The 17,418-nt window shown below is 40.5% G+C and overlaps 2 protein-coding genes across 22 annotated transcripts in view; one reads left to right on the top strand and one right to left on the bottom strand.

Annotated features, from left to right (window-relative positions):
• LOC146563018 (E3 ubiquitin-protein ligase TRIM35-like) lies at nucleotides 1-2,656 on the top strand. Its single transcript, XM_085295362.1, has one exon. The coding sequence runs from the start codon at nucleotides 174-176 to the stop codon at nucleotides 1,614-1,616; it is 1,443 nt and encodes a 480-aa protein (XP_085151488.1). The 5' UTR covers nucleotides 1-173; the 3' UTR covers nucleotides 1,617-2,656.
• A 1,351-nt stretch (nucleotides 2,657-4,007) lies between these two features.
• The window catches only part of LOC146563019 (calcium/calmodulin-dependent protein kinase type II subunit beta-like), a 78,062-nt gene continuing 64,651 nt past the window's right edge, over nucleotides 4,008-17,418 (bottom strand). For 14 of the 21 annotated variants that reach the window (XM_085295360.1, XM_085295357.1, XM_085295356.1 and 11 more), the window contains 5 exons: nucleotides 16,868-16,916; nucleotides 10,609-10,684; nucleotides 10,425-10,519; nucleotides 9,904-10,137; nucleotides 4,008-8,734 (listed from right to left, as the gene is read on the bottom strand). In XM_085295360.1, coding sequence (XP_085151486.1) covers nucleotides 9,905-10,137; nucleotides 10,425-10,519; nucleotides 10,609-10,684; nucleotides 16,868-16,916 — 453 coding nt within the window. In that variant the 3' untranslated portion in view covers nucleotides 4,008-8,734; nucleotide 9,904. Of the gene's footprint in view, nucleotides 8,735-9,903; nucleotides 10,138-10,424; nucleotides 10,520-10,608; nucleotides 10,685-11,287; nucleotides 11,465-12,243; nucleotides 12,388-13,031; nucleotides 13,122-16,867; nucleotides 16,917-17,418 lie in introns of all 21 variants that reach the window. The other 7 variants (XM_085295348.1, XM_085295344.1, XM_085295341.1 and 4 more) reach the window with 2 other exon arrangements.

Here is a 17,418-nt window from a genome sequence, read left to right on the forward strand (position 1 = left end):
CATTACTATCAGCTCCGCCCCTAACAGAGTAAATGAAACTTAAACTCATTGTCGACCACGCTGGAGACGCCTTCACATTAAAACCTGCGCTCTGTACCGAAGAGCACAATTTGGCGGCATTATCAAGCAAAGAGGTCGTATTTCGGTGAGTCATTGAAACCAAACCCTGGAAAATGGCAGAGAAAGTCGCACTTTTTGAAAACTATCTGAGCTGCCATGTGTGTTCAGAGACTTTCAGAGATCCTGTGTCTCTGAGCTGCAGCCACAGCTTCTGTTCAAGCTGCCTGCAGAAATTCTGGGAACAAACTAAAAACAAAAACTGTCCCATTTGTAAAAGAAAATCTTCAAAGGATGAACCATCTATAAACGTTTCTCTCAAAGAACTTGCTGACTCCTTTGCTAAGAAACACAGTGAGAGCTCACCTGAGGCAGAAAACGAGAAGGAGGAGGTGGTGTGTGATAAACATCCAGACGTCCCTTACTGGTACTGTGAGGATGAAGACAGAGCTGTGTGTCCTGTGTGTGAGTTTTCTCTCCACCAGAGTCACAAAGTGGTTCCTGTAGAAGAAGCAGTCAGTGACCTGAAGGAGCAGCTGAAATCTGACTTAAAGTCTCTGCAGGACAAGAGGAACAAATACAAACAAGTGGAGGAAACATACAATGAAGTGATTCAACACTCCAAGAAGCAGCTGTTGTCCACAGAGAGGCAGATCAGAGCAGAGTTCAAGAAGCTCCAGCAGTTCCTGAAAGAGGAAGAGGAGTCCAGACTGGCAGCTCTGAGGGAGGAAGAGGAGCAGAAGGGGAGGACTATCAGCAGAGAGATGAAGATGATTGAGGAGCAGATCTCCTCTCTGTCAGACAGCATCTCTGCTGTTGAAGAAGAGCTGCAGAAACACAGCGTGCCATTCCTCAGCAGTTATAAAGACACTCAGAGCAGAGCCAGAGCCCAGAGCTCAGTGTCAGATCCACAGCTGGTCTCAGGAGCACTGATAGATGTGGCCAAACACCTGGGCAACCTGTCCTTCAGAGTGTGGGAGAAGATGAAGGAGAAGGTCCACTTTAGTCCTGTCATTCTGGACCCAAACACTGCAAACTGCTGGCTCTATCTGTCTGATGATCTGACCAGTGTGAGGAATGGAGACACAAAGCAGCAGCTTCCTGATCATCCAGAGAGAAACACTAAGTATCCCACTGTTTTTGGCTCTGAGGGTTTCAGCTCAGGGAAACACAGCTGGGAGGTGGAGGTGGGAGACCATCCTGGCTGGCTTGTGGGTTTAAGTAAAGAGTCAGTTGACAGGAAGGGAGAGATTTTTGTTTCACTAAAATATGGAATCTGGTGTTTAAATCATGGCAGTGGAAAATACACTAATGGTGATGGTCAGACTGTGAGAGTGAAGAAGAGTCTCCAGAGGATCAGAGTCCAGCTGGACTATGACAGGGGGGAGGTGTCCTTCTATGACCCTGAAGACATGACTCACATCTGCACTCACAGAGACACTTTCACTGAGAAACTCTTCCCATTTTTCAGTATTGGAAAGGCAGGAAATGCCAAAACCTCTGATATCAAAATCTGTCAGACTGAGATTTCTCTGAAAACTGCAACGACGTCTCTGTGAACTTTTTTTCTCTTGTCTCATCCTTTTAGTTACAGCTTGTTTTGTGGTTGTTTGTTTTTCAATTTAGGCAACTCCTGTTTTTATTTTTTAGGTAAGAAATTGCAGAAAGAAAGATTTGTATCTGAAGCATTTTATACAATGTGATAAAAATCATTTTCAAAACACAGTAAAATTAAAGGATAAAAGTAATTTTTGCTTTGTTTTCTTGCAAATTCAGTTTGAAGGTCCTTAAAACTTTATATTTATTTGTTCTTTTTTTGGTTGATTTTTTCCTTTTTTGACAAATATATAGCAGTTTCAAGTCATTGGGTGTTCATGAAACAGTTTTTACACATTTAAACAGTGCGAAGTTGAACATACTTCCATGTGTCAGACATTGATGAACAAGCACTGATAAATGTCACTTTCCTTTCCTTCATCAGTTATTTAGATCCATATCAGCTAATAACAGCATCGTGACAATTTGTGTTTAATGGTTTCAAAATGATAAATAGACTTGACTTAAATAATCCTAATGTCATCTTTTAATACTTAACTGTCAGTGATTCATTTAAGTGATTTGCTTCATTTAAATGTGTTTCTTATAGCATGTTCTCCATTATGTTGCAAAATAAACCAAACTGTGTAGGTTGTCATAATAATTCAGCCATGTTTTTCTTTAAAATGTGTCATTGCAGAATAATGTTGACTGTCTGACATTTATTCAGTTGTATTCATACAAACTAAAGTTCATTATTGTTCCTAAGTTCTGTGTAAATTGCTTTGTCAGATACAGACACTGTTTTCTTTGCTACTGACTGACCCAAAGCATTTATTTCATAATTGTTGAACATTTGTACAGTTGGAGCTGCTGTTTGTTCCAGTGTGTTTCTGTGAACTCTCACTTCATATTCCAGATCACATCAGCACATTCAGCATTTGGTCTTGTTAACTGTGGATTTCCTGTTTTACACCTGCAGAGCAGATATGATGAAAATGTCGGAAACATGAGTTCACTGATTTCCTGGATTATTTTCTGTCAATAAAAATATCAAAGTCTGGCTGCGTTTTGATTTGTGTTTAAACATAGAAGAAAATTTGATCTCTTAATTTTTATTGTTTAATTCTTACTGTATTCAAACTGTCCTTTTATTGGTAACACATTAACACATCTTGTTGAAGTTAGAGAAACACGTGCATCACCTAAGAGAATAAAGCAATAATCTGAAGAATCAGAGAATTTAAGGATTAATATTATTATACAGAAGAAATCTAAAGTAGCAATAAGAGACAAAAGGAAAAGTAAGAGGAGGAAACTTCATGTAGTTTATGTGTAGGGCTGCACAAAAAACCTGTGTTTATTATTTAATCGTTGATAATTCAAACAGAATGATGATTTATTAGAGGCATCAGTGCCATTTTAGTCCCCACTAGCCCTGATGTTGTTGGTCAGACTGTGACAGTGAAGAAGAGTCTCCAGAGGATCAGAGTCCAGCTGGACTATGACAGGGGGGAGGTGTCCTTCTATGACCCTGAAGACATGACTCACATCTGCACCCACAGAGACACTTTCACTGAGATTTGTGTAATATTGGAAAAGCAGGAGATGCCAAAACAACTGATAATAACCTGTTTTAGACTTTTAGAGCTTTTCATTGTAGTTCAGTGAGATCTCAGTGAATTTCTTTCCTTTGGTTCATTTTACATTTTTGTGTAAATTATTGTGAATGTATTTGTTTCATCTTTCAATCTTTAATCAATCCCATCAATTTCTTTCTATGTGAGAAAACACTAAAATATCTCTTGGAGTAACTGAAATGTACAACATGAACTGCTGATGACTGAAACACAGAACAGTCATGTGTTCATTTCTTGTCATTTAAGGTCAAGAGCCGTCACTACAGGCCTGCAGGCAGAAATCTGAGAAGCCTGATCTGAAACTTTTCTGTTAGTCACTGTGATTTGGAGCGACTAAAAGTGATCAAAAACCATTTAAATAACAATTTGACTAGTTCATCTTTTGGTTGTTTCAGTGGCTGAAACACTAAAAATAACGTTTTTTTTCTCCTTTTTTGGACACCTGTATTTGAAAGCAATTTGAGTCTTTTTAATTATTATTGTTGCATGGAGGATTTACAAAACTCACTGAAGATGTTATAATGAAAACACTGAACATTTGAAAACCTCATCAGGCAAGTCTTGATACAAATACTGAAGCTGAGAACATTTCCTCTGTATTTGTATTTGATACTAATTAGTCTTATTAACTGTGGAGTTCAAGTTTTTCTCCTGATGAACAAAAATTGTGAAAATATCAGCAAAACAAGTTCATTAATCTCCTGCTTTTTTTTCTGTCAGTTAAATACATCAAAGCCTGTCTGATGTGTCTGTAAACACAGAAGGACGCTGAACTTTCTATTTAAACTGTCATTTTATTGATAACACCTTAACACATTTTATTGAAGTTAGAGAAACACGTGAAGCATGTAAGAGAACAGAGCAATAATCAGAAGAATCAGAGAACTAGAGGATTAATATTATTATACAGAAGAAAACCAAAGTGACAGAAAGAGACAAAGGGAAAGTAGAAAGAGCCAACTGCAGAGAAATGATGGAACAAGGTTGGAAACCGAGAGAGTGGGGAAAGAGTGAAAGACACCCTATGAAGAGAAGCCGGCTCAGTGTTGTCAGTGCAGCTCAGTCAGCGACTGTAAAAAGAAGATGGCAGAAGTTCAGAGTGGCTCCAGCTCATCTCAGTGATGCTTCATCTGACTAAATAACAGGAAGGCAGCAGAGCTCACAGTGGCCTCAAGAGGAGGACACTTCATGTAGTTTATATGCAGGGCTGCACAATGAATCACTGTTCCTTATTTCACCTTTGATGATTCTTACAGATGATGATTTATTAGAGGCATCAGTGTCATTTGAGTCCTAACTGTGCAGCCCTGATCAATAATCTGAATGGAAGCTGGTTCTTCTTCTACACTGATGAACTGCTGATGTCTCTGACTGGATTGTCTGTTTGATCTAAAGTTATTCTGCAGCTACATTAGAAGCATCAAGCTGCCTCAGTGTGTGTTTGTGCTTTATTTTGTGTGACAGCGCCCCCTGCTGGAGCATCTTTACTCTTTGAAGCAGCAGTGACTCTTGGTGCTGACGGTCACTCAGCTATGTACAAAAGGCAGCCAGTCTGCACTGGCAACACAGAGCCCCATAGAGAAGCATGCCAAATAATCATCATCACATCATCATCATCATCATAACTGTCAACTTCCTCATAGTCATCCTCAGTTCTATAATCTATATATAATATTCCTTATCATTACAATCATCTTCATTATATCATCTGGAGACAAAAATAGTTATATGCACTTAAAAAGCTGAGAAAATAGAGAGAGAAAGGTCGAGTATACCAGCATTCAGTAGAAAATGAACCCAAATAAAAAGAAAAACACCAAAAAACAAGTAAAAACAAGTGTCCTATTGACTGTCATGCAAAGAAAAAAAGGCCAGCTACTCTGCTTGTTAGTTGCAGTTGTGTAATACTGTGAGCTCATTTTAAATATGTGAATCTCATCATGATTTTAAAGTTTAGAAACACACAAAGAAGAACAGAAGAATGACACCTTTGTACTGTACATGCTGCTTTTTCTTCTTTTTCTGGAGGGAGGGGGTCATGTTAGCACGGTCACGCACATATGTGTGGTCAAAGGTAACCTTTGACCTTTGAGTATTAGAACAGGCTGAACTAGACATGAACATCATTACTAGATGAGACACAAGTATGATACAACATCTCTGTTGTTTACTGCAAGAAAAAAAACAAAACGTTAATCTGACAAAATCTTCACCATCTTATCAAAAAGGCGAAGTGTTGGGTGGGACAGTTCACACAAAATACAGTCCTGTATCATATGAATTTCAAAGCAAACATGTATCCCACTCTGTAAAAGTGGTAATGACATTAAGTAGAAGGAAAAAATGGACAACGTAAAACAGCAAAAAATGTAAATCTGCAGAAGAAAAACAGCAGAAAAAGCAAAAGTCATTTCCACCATGTTGGTCGTTAAACAAAAACACATGCAGAATGCAGATTGGGTGTACTATCCATTTAAAAGCAGTCATGTTTATACATGAAGCATCGTCTCTTTAAACAACTGCAGACAGCACTTGCACAAGTGCATGATTTGTACAATAGGAAAAGAAAAAAAAAAAAAGCACAGTAAAAATGTCGACTACAATAAATAAATAAATATTCAAAATAAATTAAAACCTGAGGACTGTTCACCAAGACGACTGAGCGGTCTTTTTCTATCTTGGTCTGACCAATAGGGGCGAGACAAATGTGAAGGCAGCCAATGGTGGATGAGCAAAGTAAAGTGGAGCTGATGAAAAGTCAAACCTCCACAAAATCAGTTTTCAGTGCTGCAAAGTCCATCCGTTCAGTCCTGCCACCTCTGGCACAAGCACTTTATATCATAAAAAGCTGATAACACTTTACTGTAACACAAACAAACCAAAATAACAGAGTAAAAGCATGAAAAAAAGAAAAAAAAAACACATGAAAGAAAGCAGATGAAAACAGTCCTGGGCTGAAGGCAGGGGACTGATGTGCCCTCCGAAAAAAAAAAGCCTTCTCATTTCATCATCCACACGGCACACACTTCCAAAATATCCTCCCAGGCTTGTAAAGAATACACACTGAAAGCAACCAATGTACATGCGTGCAGACACACTCACATAAATATTGCACCTGTGGCAAAAGACTAGCAAAATGCACACGCCCAGCCAAACGCAGCCTTCATTCTTCATCGCTGATATGGGCGTTACGCTGATCTGCGTGTGCTTCGTTTAGACCAAGCTGCAGCACCAGCGTGCTGTGCTGTGGCTCTGGAAGTGAGAAAGCTCAAACATCTACCGGGATCCTTTCTTCAATGTGCTGACTGCTTTTGTCATTTTGAGTGGGGAAAAAAGGACCTGCTGTTTTTCACCGAGATTTTTGGAACTTAAAAATACCTCACACGTTCAGAAAAGACCACAGAGCTCTGATATTAGCTGTCGCCTAGCAAACAGCAGGACTCGCCCAACATCCCATCTCTCCGCCAAACACCTTTTCTGCACCACTGACCAGAAAATAAAACCATCTCCAGGTGGGGTGAAGGCTGAACCAGCATTCACAGAGATTCGTGAGAGAAGCAAGGTTTAGGAAACAGCACGTCAAAGCAACCCTGACCAGACTATTTCAGAAGAAATTATCTGTACGCTATAATAATATTCAGCATATCTGATTCATTATTGGTTATAACAAAACACATTCACCTTCACAAGATGGTCACTATAAGATGAAATACATATATCTGATATCGTTTAATAAATTGTGGTCCTTTCTAACCTGTTTGAAAGTCTTGAAATCCATAAATAATTTAAGTTAGTACAGCACTTTGTTCCAATTCACATTGAGTTTCTTGCCGTGAGTTATTCTCCTGAAACTCTACAAGCGTTTCTTCAACACTGTAAAGTTTCAGTCGCAGGAACATTATTATTATTTGTTGTGCAGCAAATTAATTTTTTTTTTGATTTTTGAGCTTTTGGGAAATATTCTAAATTATAATGCAAACTTTAATTCATTTTAACTGGGTTTTGCTGTTAATCGAGCCCAGTACAATACAGCCTCTATAAAAGTACTCCTCCCTGCTTCACCAAGCTAGCCGCCTGCTGACCTCGATCTAGTGTAAGTAATATACTGAATGTGAACAAATGCCTCACATAATTCACCTGAAAGAAGCCAAATTATCCCATCAAAAGAAATTATTTATAACAACCTAAGAGGCAACAGGCACTATGATGTACTCAGCTTCAGTTACTTTATAACCATTCCTAATCATCTGTGTTTTTTCAAATACCAGCAATGAATAGCCTTCATTGGAGCAGAGGTTTCACCGTGACACATTTTTCTTACAACAGCTTGATACATCACTCTAGAATCAAGCATCCTGGTCACAGAGACAAACCTCTTCATGTCCATGTTCTTGTTACTGCTTCGTTTTACACCCATCAGCTCAGACATTTAGAGATCAGGGCGTCACCGGGGTTGGAAAGTAGCACTCCTGCTGCATGCTGTTTGCTTTGATTTGAAGCCCAGTTAAGCAAACCTGTTCGCCTGTCTTTTACTTTGCAGCAAGGGAGAAACAACAAGTTCCTCCAACTGTACCGACTTATCGTGACTGGACTAACATGCACTTACTCAGCACACCCATACACACACTTCAGGGCTCGATCTCTACATGGACGCCCATCAGACGCACCCCTTCCCAAGAAAAAAAAAAAAGAAAAGAAAAAAGAAAAAAGAACAAAAAAGAAAATACAATTAAAATAACATTAAAAAATAAAACTGCAAACGCACAATCAAAAACATGTTAACCATGAGTTTGGGCACACTGTTATAGCTAACATACAAGAAGCAAATTACAAAAACTGCCAATATCATTTTCCACTTAATAGCCACAATAAAAAACAGCCACTGTAAATATGGGGCAGGGGGACATGCTTCCTTAAAAAGATAGAGAAAAAACGATTTTCTTTAACTCTAAAAACCACTGGCATCAAGAATTCTGAATTATACAAATTACATATACAATTGCAAATGTGTAATAATAATTATAATAATAATCATAATAATAGAGTAATGATAATAGATTTTACTTAAAACTTTACATACTGTATTTCCAGTGCAGTGTTTATGTCACACAAGTGTGGATTCACAGGAGGACAAGAGGGTTGGTGTCACAAAAGACCACAGGAAGGAATCACACCCAGTGCTGAAAAACACCCCCACCCCCATCAAACACCCAGCGTGCCGGAGGGAAGAAGAGGAAGTCGTGAGGGATGAAGGACGCTGCTGCTGTTCGACGGTTGTCAGAAGGTGCGGTAGGACAGGTGACAAACAGGGGGCAGTAGTAGTAAAAGAAGAGATGCATGCTGGGAGGGGGTTGAGGCCGGGCGTCCAGTTTGTTGTTGGAGGACAAAGAGCTCCCAGACCACTACTGGACGTGTTCTTTCACCCCTTCCTCATCCTCCTCCTCTGCCTCCTCCTCTCTCCAGCAGAGCACTCCTGACAGATGAAACTACAGCACTTAACCCTGAGAAGGAAAAACAACAACAAAAACACCCTGAACATTAAATAATTACACAAATCAAAGTGTCACACACATACATAATTTAAAAAATGGCTTTAAAACACTGGTAAATGGATTTAGTGGATTCATAACAACTGTTAGTCGAATCGAGCTGGAATATTTTCCTCAGCTGTTTCTCACATGTAGCACACAACAGGAAATAGCCACTTCTGATGCATCTGCCCTGAATAATATATGGATATAGCACACAGGAGGCAGCACACACGATGCCCACGTGTTATTAGTGAATGCACCAGCCTGTTACTACTATTGCCACATTGATCCAATCGAACATCACATCACACTTTGTTCCAGGAAGCTGTGCAATTGAAAGGCGACTAACAAGCATGCACATCTTGCAGTTTCGACACAAGAATGTTTATAAATTTTAGGAGAATCAGGTTGGAATATTTTGTCCTTTCTCACATAATGTGTAGCCCACAGCAGGAATTAGCCTGCTTTGGATGTGTTCACACTAATGAAAATACTCCAGAGAGAGAGCTGCCTGGACAGAGCGTGCAGAAAGCAGCACACATCACACCACTGCACTTAGTTTGCACATCGGTAAATCTGATATGATGTGGATTCTCACATGCTTACCCTTTCTACTATTAAACAGTATAAACAATCAAAGAGAACAAACCAAAATGCACCCAAGGATTAAAAAAAAATCAGTCTGGTTATATAAAGAGCTGTTCATAGCAAACTGATTAAGGGTCTTTTTCTTTATTTCCAGTTGAAAATATACAGAGGTGGGTGCTGATATCAATTCACTTTGGCATAACAGGTTCAGCGTATAACAGGTGAGCAAAAAGCTCAGGAATACTTTGAGTACTCAATACTTTTCTTCTGCTCTTGGCTCTGCATTATTTCAAAGAGAGTGTCAATGAGAGCTGTGAGCATCTACTGTTTAAACTTTACGTTTATGAGGGGCAGCCAATCACAAGGAATTTGGCTTAGAGTAAGAGAAACAGCTTGATTCAGAGCCCAGGAGGTGCACCAAGATGCAGTTTTTAAAAAAAATCATTTTTTAACTTAAACTATCAATCATGTAAAGGTACACTGGTAAGGTCCAAGAAAATACACATGGAACTGGAACAAATCCTTCTGCTTTCAGTTTACTCAGTCCATACCTTACTGGAGTGGCGCAGCTGGTGCGCCTGAGCAGTGGAAGTGGATGTTCTGCCACTTGCTGTCTCTGCGATGCCAGACACGAGTCTCCTCTGACTGGCTGGACCGCGGCCGACCCTGGCCGTCAACAAACTGAGTCAGGCGGATGTAGGCGATGCAGGCTGCATCCTCGCCGATCAGGTGCACATGGGGGTTCAGGATGGTGGTGTGGATCGGCTTGCTGTTCTTAGCCAAAACTGAAAGGATGATGAGGACAACGTCATCAAATACGATGGCACAACTACAATAATGACAGGACCAGTGTTACTACTGATGATTCAATTTAGTTATATCAATGGAAATTAATTCACAATACCAGGAAGCAGGAAAAAAGTAGGTAAACATACAAAAGCATATATTGTGTTACCAGTACACACTCATCCAAGTGTAAATGTAAGCGCTGCCGTGGAGTATTCGTCTGTATTAATCTCGGTTTGTGGTTTAGGCAAATATGCTTTTCATCAAATGTATCTATTAATCTTACGGTTCTCAAAGTAGAATCTGTGGAAATCCATTCCCTCTACCAGGTTGCCCAGGGCCTCCGGCTCAAATGAAGTCAGTCCAGGGTCGCAGATCTTACTGAAGAGCACACATGAGCGCATTTTAAAGATGCCAAACACTAACTTTAAACCACAGAAACTACCTAGTACATACAAAAAGAGACTCACGCGTATGCCTCAAAGTCTCCGTTGTTGATGGCCTCTATCAGCTGTTCGGTTATCTTGATAATTTCTTGCTTGCGTGCTGCAGTGAACATGTACGAGCAAAAGTTATTCAGAGGCAAACACAAGAGCCATCAATGTTAGCTCATTTAACTTCAGGTCATTTAAACACAGTTTTAACTCATTTACACCAAACAGATGCTCAGGCAAAGGCAGTTAGCGCACCAGCTACGCTAGAAAAACTGAGAAAATAAATCAATGAGCAAAATGTAGCAGCAGCAGGTTAATTCATACACGCCACAGAGACACATACAAGAGGCCGGGTGATCATGTGATCCTGGACACTGTCAAACACACCTTAACATGAGCACACACCAGCCTTCTCTTTACATCACCACAAACCGTGTCACCTATATATTTAAGGGCATAACAGTGAGTCAACACACACAGATCCTCTGTGCTGTTAGCGGTGCTCTCTGTGGAGCAGCACACAGGAGGTTAATAAGGCTCAGAAGTAAAGTGCATCACATTAAACACAAAGTACTTCACTCCATATACACCTGTTCGCACAATCAGAACACAAACTACCAAACAGGCGCCCTGTGAAATCCTAACACGTCATTTGATAAGGGCTCCTGACTGGATACCATGCGCAGGGTTGGGGTTTGGCTCACTAAGTACTCACTCTGGGAGGAAGACAGGGGAGGGCTGGAGGGGGTGTGAGGGGGAGGTGGGGAAGTGGTGTGTGCATGTGGAGGGGTAGGCCTGGCACTAGGTACCGGCGCCGGCACAGCATCGACTTCGGGCGCAGGGGCCGCCGGCGCCCTGCGAACGCTGCTTACCAGGTCTGTGAGCCGAGACACTGAGTGCAGTCCAGGCAAGATGGATGGATGGATGGATGGGTGAAGGAGGAACGCATAGAAACAGATTAAAAACATTGTCAGAAGGTGGTAGAGACAAGGAGAAGAGAGGAATGAATAAACAAGGAAATCCCTTCAGGAACTATAGTTCACTATAACAGTACAGTGAACTTAAATTATGCAGAGTAATTTTACAGGTAATCATAGATAGACCATCATAGATCTGCAAGGTTTAGCTGCCTTTGTACGGCAAGATTACATATAAAGTCTTAAGAATGATTTATCATCAGTCTGACATGTTAAAGTGCACATTTATTTAAATAATTAATTAAATGTGTGAAATGTAAGAAAGCTCAAATTTAAAACAATGTAACACTGAACTAAAAACATGTCAGGATACAAAAGTAATACTATGTGATGATTATGCAATAAATATTGACATTTTTAAATTAAAAAACCCCATTTGCACTACATATATTTTGAGACTGCATTTTGAGGTCGCTTTAGACGGATAAGCTTTATTTATATCTCTCCTGCAACTATAAAGGTTATTTTTAAAACTGTTAAAGGGACTACAGAAATATCCAGAAAACAGCTGTGAAAAAACAGCAGTTTTAATTCCTCCTCATCTTTCCCAAAATAGCACATGAAAATCAGATCAGTATCAGTGCATCTTTTCATGCATCATCTTGGCAATAAATGAGAGCAAGAGGAAGATGCTAACTTATACATATATTTCTCATTTAGTTTTCTCTGTCTGTTGTCGCTCTTTTCTACTTACTCTGCATGGGGACTACCGGGGTGTGTGGAGGGGAGGGGGCAGAGAGGGCAGAGGGAGGTGGAGTGTTGGCTCTCCCTTCTCCGTCAGCTACGGGCCCTGATCCCCTACGCACTGAGCCCAGCAGGTCAGCGAACTTTGCGGCAGCTGAATTTAGGAACGGAGGAACATGAGGAATGACACTTAAATGTAACCGCACGAATGAAAGTTTGTCTAGGAGAGCACTAAGACAAGCAGTCCTCTCAGACTAATGTGAAAAAAAAAAGATCTACATTTATTTACATGAATATATCAAATGACACATCATTTGATGTAGCGCTACGGTGCTGACTACATTATCAGAGCTCTTCAAGACAAAGTTAAACTCAAACAAAGACAGTGAAAGAAACATAAGACAGGGTTCATGCCAAGAACTGGAAAGCAGTCGCACTGTGTTGTTATTCCATGAACATCCAATTGAGGGAGACAAAGAGTTGTCCTAATCCTATGTGGTGTAGGTGGCACAAGGTGGGAGGAAGGGACGGTAGAGGAGCGATATGCTACAGAGCACTCTGGTGGTTTATAGAACTTTTCCCTTTTCTGTATTTAAGTTGTTAATTTCAGACTGATGCAGAAATAGAGACAAGGCTTTCTAAGTCAAGGCGTTGCAGGGATTTAGTGGCTCTACACAGCAGCAGATGCATGCTTTTAATATAAGCGAGGACTGTTTTTAATACAAGCAAAACACGCAGAAAGTGATTTAGTCAACTTTTTGAATGCGTTATAGGCATTTGGCGGCCATGCTGACTTACAGTGCACAGCAGCTGAGGAGCTGTGAGAGCTATCGGGTTGGGAGCTTGTGCTGGACTGCGCCTTAAGCGAGCTGTTGTCTAAGCTCTTCCCTAACACACACACACACACACACACACACACACACACACACACACACACACACACACACACACACACACACACACACACACACACACACACACACACACACACACATATATAGTGACACCAATCACAAGAGAGATGAGAGCCATATTCATACTTTGCACACAAAAACAGAAATGTCCCAGTGAGGAACGGTTGGAACTACATATGAGATGGCATGAAGGGGGCAGATGAATGTGATGAGCGCAGTCTGTCTTTACTTTTTCAGAAAAATTACTGCTACTATTTGGCACAGCAGTCTGTCAATAGATTGAACAAGAGGGAAAAAAAAAAAGAGGGAAAAAAAGAAGCTTTTTTCTCGTTATCTCAGTTAATGACTCCATTTTGGCAGGATTTACAACTGCGGCTGCCGCTGCATGAGAGGTTTTACTGAGACTTCAATGGGAGTCTTGCCAGTAAGCAGAGGACGAATGATGACAACAGTGATGGCCATGATGATAATGAGAGAGAGTTGGATGTTACTCATTATCGCTTGTCTGTTTAATCAGCTGGCACGCGAACAACTCATTGACAAATAGAGGGAAAGAAAAGGCCCCTGCAGGGAAACAAGGAATTTGCTGCCACTGGAAGTACACCCACTCAAACACAATTACATGAAATTCACAGACCAACTATTAAACAATCCACACCTTCTGCAACAGTAATTTTGACATTTTTCTGTTATCACTAAAATTAGTTGTGCTAAGTACAGAAACCAAGTATAATGAGGGGAAACCAAGAAAAATCTGTCAGTGTGCAACCAACAGTAGGTGACTGACAAGCGATATCTCGGAAGTGCAGAGCATAAATATTCCAGCGATGGACAGTTAATTCAACAGATGTCAAATAAGAAGAATACTGGGATTATTAAATTAACACCCAATAACCCTTCAAATTCTAACACAAAAACATGTAAATTAATGACTGAAAACAGCAATCAGCCCTCAGAAAGCTGCATGCAACATATTCGCTTCTACAGACTTATTGAGGCTAACAAAACAGATATGTACTCAGATGCTCTGAAGGACAGTGCAGGTGTTGGGTTACAAGCCAGCTGTCGAGCACTGACCTCACAAGAAGATCCTATAAAGCCAAGCGAGAGACAAACTACTCCAACCAAACACGCCACACTCACCTGGTTCTTGTAGTTTTCTCTGAGCAATCTGAGTGTTAGCTCCCTAAGAGCCCTCAAACTATTGCTATCCAAGGGTGGCGCTAGCCGAGCGGTTTGTCTTTAACACCTCTCCGGGAGCTCCGTCTCGGTTTCCTGCCACTGGTGCTAAGTTTAGACACCTCTCCCTTTAGCCCAGACTTCCATCCAAAGGTGTCCTAGCCCCCTCCACTTCTGCCAGAGGGGTGGGGTGGTGGCGCTCCAATTTAGAGTAGGGGGATGATGCAGGAAAAGTACAGTAGTATACAGTACTTCCTTTGTGCATAAAGTTTTTCCAGGCGATACAATGTTCTGTCAAGATGCCCTACCTTCATAACGTTTGTTTTAATGCTAACGTTTAGGCACATCATTTGACATTGGATGACAATTTGACTAAGGTGCAGTACAGAAACACTTCCAATCAGTTCACTGAAAGATTTCAGACAAATTAATCAAAGCGCCAAAAGACTAAATTGACTGGAACTGCATCAATTTTTTTTAAAAAAAAAAACTGATAGATTAAAAAGACTAAACCTGCACCCTTCTTGACAGCCAGCAGGGTGCTACACCTCTGTTTATAAAAAGAGTGACTGGAGAAATGTACGATAAAATTACTTCTTGCTTGATTTATGACTTCAATAAACACATTTCTACTGATTTTATGGTCTCAATAATAAATTAGTTTCATGTATCATTTAGTACAACACATTAATTGACTTCAGAGCCATCAAAGTAACATGAATCCTAAACTGCACACCTCTGTATGAACCGATCTCCTGACTCCAGGAGGATATCTGGATCAGGATCAATTTTTGATATTTCCTCTAGAACATCGAGATAATGTCTCCCAACTTTTCTTATTTCACCTTAATAGGTCTTTTTGAATATATGAAGAAAAGGTTAAATCTTCTTTTGAAAAACGTTTAGGATGCATTAACTCGAAACACTAATCACTCCCAACTTGGTGCTAAAATTTTAATTCAAATCCAGCAAGTTGGAGCAAGTTTTGTGCTGGCAAACGCCCTGATCACATCGCTTCCTTGGCAGAGGTAATAAGCAACTATAATAAAAGCATTTGGAGTACTGTTTCCAACATTTTTTTTCTACGAGACCTACATGATGGCTCTTCTGCGGTTGCTAGGGAATTTGTGACATAGCAGCAAAACCTCTGTAGGGAGGAGGAGGAGGACGATGAGGAGGAGGAGATGGAAGCGCACATCCTGTTCTGTATGCTTGGCACCAAAATGAGACATTCATGACCCGATTTAGATGCATTGTACTCAGCTGAGATGTGGAGAACAGGGGTGTTTGAGTGTGTTGGTATAGATAAGCTGAAATTATGCTTTCACAGTAACACAAGAGAAAAACACACACCGAGTGGACACAAAAGGCTAGACACAAAAACACTTTGTGGAGTTATTTGCTGATATGTGTGATACGCCTTTGAAAGAGTGTTTTCTTCCTCTCTCGCAACACTAGCCAAGTGACACACGCACACACAGCCACAACTACACAGCTCCAAAAGCTGACACCCCACACAGGCATGTTGGTATTTAAGGGGTGTGTGCTCCTCAGTATTAAGATTTCAGCCAAACACTTTTGAGCCAAACCACAACAGCATTACAAGGCCTCTTACATTTCACAGCCCTCGTCTCACATCTCAAACACACAAAATCATAACCATACATGTCTTCGTTATAGAGCTCCGTGAGGAATCAGTAAGAGGTTAGACGTGAGCCAGATGACTAAATTAGAGCTAATCTACTGCATGTGCACCACACATGATGTGCATCTAGGACTCTTTTTAAACAATAACCCTTTTAGTACATATAGCATGTGCTGCTTAGCCTTCTGCAAAGCAACAGAATTTTAAATAAATCCAGTCATTACGCTCTTCATTCCACTCGAAGCCACTATGAAGACAAAGCCGGTCGCATGAGAGTTTGTCAGCAGTTGGCATCAAAAAAAAAAATTTCTGCCCCAAGGCTCGTGATAACACAGTCTAATAAACAAGAGAAGCTCATGCAAAGCAGAGCATGTAAGTATTAAGAGCCTCCCTAGACCCTCAGTACATTTGACTGTAATTTTTAAGCTTTTAAAAATTGTAGCAATTTCATAAAGAGGCATTCATTCAGGTACAATTATGTCAGTAACAAAGAGCAGCTTTCACCGCAAGGAGAATCCATTTTCCCAGCAACTAAAGAGCAATAACAGAGCCTGTCAAAATCCACCATTATAAAGCTGAGAACTTAACAACTGAAAGGCAATCAGCCAAATCTCCAACATATTCCATTAAAGTGCGCTGTCACACGGTTGTCATCGACTTGTAATGAACAGTTTTAGTGTTTCTGTTGTTTAAAAACTTACTTTTCTGGCTCCTGAAATTTTTGATTACTAGATGCACATTAAGTTCAGCTGTCACACAAGTTGTTCACTGACTGACTGCAGTGACAAACAAAAGCCTGGAAATGTCAAGTGATGATCCAAAACTGGTCAAGACCCCTGGAGTGTTGTGACTTTTCATTCGGAGCAAACAGCTTCTCCTTTTATTTGCAGTCTTACCTTTCACATCTTCGTCCTCCACAGTGGTGTTGCTGCTGTCCGACGATTCCTGGAGATCAGAGATAAACAGTTAGCTAAGGTTCGGCCATGACAGGGCACACATTCGCGCTGAATGCACATGAAGAGGGACGTCACAAGAAGGGCAATGAGACTTGATGTACACAGACACAAGACTGGCCAGCAGGGGGCACCCTATGTTGCCATGTCATGTCTTTACAAACCCAAAACAGCGTAAAATACACCAAGACCAGTTACTTACTGTGGATTTAGTTCATAAGCAAAACACAAAATCGAACTGCAAATACGTTAGTTACTATCATCCAGCCTTTGTAACTATTATTTGTTTACTTATTTTTGCATTAACAATTCAAAAAATTAAAAGTGTCAGTCTATATTTAACCTTTTTACACTCAAACCTCTTTTCTTCTACTCATGCAGCTTCGTCCTATCTGTGTACTGCACCAAGTGGACAAATGATGCCTTTGCTTCAGTGGGAGCACTTATATCATGCTAAAACTGACAGAAACTGCTTTCCATTTCAATAACGCTAG

The sequence above is a fragment of the Mchenga conophoros genome, linkage group LG12 (genome assembly GCF_057382185.1).
Source record: "Mchenga conophoros isolate Kocher_MC1m ecotype Shallow Benthic linkage group LG12, M_conophoros_male_GT1.1, whole genome shotgun sequence".
NCBI lineage: Eukaryota > Metazoa > Chordata > Actinopteri > Cichliformes > Cichlidae > Mchenga > Mchenga conophoros.

Coding starts and splice junctions, on each gene's coding strand:
- LOC146563018 (XM_085295362.1), top strand. CDS start 174: ATGGCAGAGAAAGTCGCACTTTTTGAAAACTATCTGAGCTGCCATGTG.